This window comes from Carassius gibelio, chromosome B19 (genome assembly GCF_023724105.1).
Source record: "Carassius gibelio isolate Cgi1373 ecotype wild population from Czech Republic chromosome B19, carGib1.2-hapl.c, whole genome shotgun sequence".
NCBI lineage: Eukaryota > Metazoa > Chordata > Actinopteri > Cypriniformes > Cyprinidae > Carassius > Carassius gibelio.
The window spans coordinates 16688195-16692315 of record NC_068414.1 but is presented as its reverse complement, the minus strand read 5'-3'; the positions used below and the strand labels follow the sequence as shown (position 1 = coordinate 16692315).

At 41.7% G+C, this 4121-nt stretch overlaps 1 protein-coding gene and 1 long non-coding RNA gene across 2 annotated transcripts; one reads left to right on the top strand and one right to left on the bottom strand.

The window, feature by feature from the left end:
• On the bottom strand, positions 1-2695 carry LOC127979345 (MARCKS-related protein 1-B-like). The gene is made up of 2 exons (XM_052584718.1): positions 2411-2695; positions 1-1282 (listed from the first exon to the last, which is right to left on the bottom strand). The coding sequence occupies exons 1-2, from the start codon at positions 2495-2497 to the stop codon at positions 755-757; spliced, it is 615 nt and encodes a 204-aa protein (XP_052440678.1). The 5' UTR covers positions 2498-2695; the 3' UTR covers positions 1-754.
• On the top strand, positions 2067-2553 carry LOC127979347 (uncharacterized). The gene is made up of 2 exons (XR_008158777.1): positions 2067-2267; positions 2365-2553. It is a non-coding gene; the product is annotated as an uncharacterized LOC127979347 (long non-coding RNA).
• Positions 2696-4121: the final 1426 nt, after the last annotated feature.

Below are 4121 nucleotides of genomic sequence, written 5' to 3'. Positions count from 1 at the left end.
TGTAGGTAACCAACATTTATTTACCATTATCAACTTTACAATAAAACCAGTAACATCTTTAAACATTAGCAAAATAAAGAACAAAATTGGTCAAATGTATTTACAGAGACCAAAAAGCAGATCAAGGCTCACATTTAACACATAACAACTCTGCTTCTTTTAAAACTTCAAATGTGAACATAGCAAGCTCAAATGTGTTTTTATTTTGTTTTTGTTTTTATTTTAAAGCCAAGATGAAAATTAAAATGCGGTTTCAAACAAACGAGACAAAGCCTTCTGGATATTTAAAATGGTTCTCTATACACCACAAAATACTTAAATTTGGGTTAAAATATAGGAATGTAGAAAGTTGGCAAGTCTTTTTCGATTTCCTTTTTTTTTTCTCAACAGTCATTATATGTGGTGATGTTGGATCTTGCACAATTCAGGGGTATAGTCGCATCTATTTGGGCTTGAAAGATGCTCCTCCTTGATCCCATCCTCAACTCACTCTTGCGTTGACATCCCGCTTCCAAGAGGTTTCGGCCTTCCACATCTTTGAGCCATTATCAGGGAAGTGAACTAGTGAATCTAGTCTGTCGTTTGTTATTAATCTTGAAGAAAGTGGCACGAGGAGTCTTTTTTTTCACATACATGTGTATATATACATATACATATATCCATGTATATATACATATGTATACATATACACATATATATAAATATATATTTTTTTCTTGGAAAAACAGTTCACAAAGTCCTTTGTGAAGTACAATCACTCCTTCTGTTCGGATGGTGCGGGTGTTGAGCTGGTCTCCTCTGTTGGTTTTGTGGGCTCTGCAGCAGCCTCTTCCTTGGGGGCAGCAGGTTCCTCAGCCTTGGCAGCGGGTTCCTCGGCCTTGGGGGTCTCTGCCGGGGCGGGTGTCTCCTCAGCCTTGGCCTCCTCCTCTTTTTTCTCCTCAGCGGCTGCCCCGTTCTCCTCTGGCTTCTCTTCGGCGGCTGGGGCGGCCTCAGCAACGGCCTCTTCCTTCACCTCGGCGCTCTTCTTGTTCTTCTTCAGTGAGATGCCCTTGAATTTGAAGGAGTTCTTCAGGGAGAACTTCTTCTTCTTCTTCTTGGGGGTCTCCTTGGTGGCCTCGCCCTCAGGTTTGGCAGCCTCTCCCTCGGCGGCGGGTGCAGGTTCGATGGCGTCGCCGGCTCCAGCCTCAGATTCCTTGGCTGCCTCCGCAGAACCATTGGTGGTGGCGGCGTCTCCCTCTGCTTTGGCAGAGACGTCACCATTGGTCTTAACGTGGCCGTTCTCCTGAGAAAGAAAAATGAAATTTTCATTTTAATAATGCAACACAAACCAACACGGGTGGAAATTTACTACGGGTCTAGTATATATGTAGCAGGGGATTCCTTGAATCGTCGACGGACACATCAGTGACTCGTCACGTAAATAATAATACATGTCTTCGAGGTGACGCCTTGCAGTAGCGCGCACCGCCGAGCGAGGGCGATAGAGACGCGCGCAACTCACACACAATGCCGAGCGAGACAGACGGCAGCTCTGGAACAAAAGACTGAGATCGAGCTCATCTCATTCAGCTTCATTCACTATTTAACCATCGACGACGGAATCACAAACATACAAACGTCGATTTAAAAAAGTAACATAAAATATAAGCACACTCATTGATAAGAATGGGGTTTAATCGCACAAACCCCCAAAATGATGACCAAACGTGGACTCTCGCCTCAGTGTCTAGACTTTAAAGCCCGAGCGTCTACAAATGAAGACTCCACGCGCTTCACAGGAGAAAATAAATAAATAAAGCAGAATGTGATTAAATATTACGACTGTGAAGAGAGAGAGAGATAGTGAGAGAAATAGTTAAATAAATGATAAACTGAACAAAAACATGAAAATGTAGCTAGTTGAATGTACGGGATTCTAAATAAAAATAATAAAAAGGGGAAATCGCTTAAAAGCAACATATTATGTTCTAAAACTCCAATTAGAACCAAATTGATCGCAACCCCCTGCTGTTAACCCATGCATGCAGAGTACGTGCAGCATCCTCCTACACAGATCGCATGGCAACAACACCGACCGTCCCCGAGCGCTAGAAACGGACGTTAAAGACGGAAATAAATCGTGAAAACGTTTAGAAAAAAATGTCCGTTTGAGTGCGAGACAGAAAACCGTGTCTGATCAGCCTAAAGTAGTGTGATTTGCGTAATGCTTCTCCATTGAAGTCGCGTGCCGCGAGACATGAATTGAGAAATACGACAATGAATGAATGGTAAACTAGCATATCTTTATTTTTCACTACAAATCACCGCCTTCTCTGTTTTTCGATGGTTAAATCGCTGGCTGTGCTTTTGTAACTCTCTGTGAAGCACTTGTTGGTCGGATGTGGGTGTGTCGCAGATGGAGATGTATTACCTGTCCGTTAGTCTTGGCGGCAGCCGGGTCAGCATCGGCGGCTTTCCCCTCCACAGCCACTCCTCCCTTTGATGCCTGGGATCCCATTATTCTTGATGTGGTTTTAAAGTAAATGAAAAACAACTCAAATTCAGGTAGGTGGGGAGAAAATTAATCCAGACCGACGGGCGTAACGTGCATCCAAAGGCGCAGGAAAGTTGTTGATTTTTTCCCCCCTTTAATAAGGAAACCTTGAGATGATCCACTCTTGTCTTCCACCCGTGAGCGTCGAGGGCGACCTACTATTACCAGTCCTAGTGAACAGCGCTTCAAGATAACCCAAAACCCCGCCCATGGGCGTGTCTCAGTAACGCCAACCAATCTGAAACACGGCCCCGCCCACTTATTGAGCTGTCGGTGTCCCACCTCTTTTGATTTCGCATTAGGTCCATAGAAATAAAAAATGGCATCAAACTTGAAAGAAGATGGAACCGACGGTGTGACTTGTTGAATTGTCTGGTTACTCAGAGCAATGGGGCTTCAGTTTAATTGAACCCATTGAATTATACTCTAAAACTACAGCATTTAGGACTGGTGAATGTGCCTGTAGTTCATTATACTCGATTGACTTTCTGCAAGACCACACTATTTAATGATTAATAATATCAGTGCATGCTTTCACCTACTTCTCTGATAAACAACCTGTATGCTTCATTAAACCTTTCATGGTCAATAGTGAATAGACTGAATTAACTGTTAGATAACATTTTACACTGTACTTTTACATTCTGGCTTATGCAATTTAATGATTTATTTTCATTTTTCATATCGATTATGTATAATGATATTTTTAACAATATTTACGGCCGATATAGTAATACATGAGCTCACTTGAGTGTTGAACTAGAAATCAATGCATGTATAAAAAAAAATTAATTTGCATGAAGTGTTGAAATGTATTATGTTTTACAATGAACTGCATAGCATGACATAAGCATAAATGTGAATAATCAACTGCAAAAGTGTGATTTACAAGTGTAACGCAGTGAATAAATACTGCAGCAAACAATGTTTTCCTGTTAGCCACATTAATAAGTAACAAGAATTTGCACCAAACTACCATAAACTTTGATTGGACTCGTGACCTTTGGCATTAAGAAAAGCTATGAGAAGAGATGTCTCCTCCCTTTTAAAAGTTTATAAACCGATATAATTTATGATCCTGTCTGTATGACTTTATGGTTAATTCATTTTATTATCTGCAAGGAGAACAGACCTGTGACCCATTTTGAGGCTAAGATCTAACACTGTTTTATCGGTTTTCACTGTTTATATTGATAATCAGATCTTCTCAAAGTGCCACCAAGGTTTCCCCGATACATATCATACATATTAAACTTTATCCCAGTTTTCATTCTCTTTCTCCTCTCGTCACGTACCCCTCTTGTTTTTTTCTCTTCGGCCTCGTAAATGACAAAGTCTAAACTGTTTGTGGAGGAATGCGAGGCATGCAAACGCTCATGAAGAATGTTTCGCCGCATCTGCATCTCGCCACTTTCTCAGAATGTCCAGAACCTCAGGGAGGGGGATCGGGGCAGAATACATTTTTTGTATGTGTGTCAGATGAGAGAATGTAATGAATAAGCTCATATATTGAAACAGTCTCCTCTTCTTCTCCAGGGAAAGGCTTGGGGGGTTGGGGTGTGATGGAGTGAGGAGAAGGAGGGGGGAG

Coding starts and splice junctions, on each gene's coding strand:
- LOC127979345 (XM_052584718.1), bottom strand. CDS start 2,497: ATGGGATCCCAGGCATCAAAGGGAGGAGTGGCTGTGGAGGGGAAAGCC. Junction 1,283..2,410: donor CCGCCAAGACTAACGGACAG/GTAATACATCTC, acceptor TTTCTTTCTCAG/GAGAACGGCCACGTTAAGAC.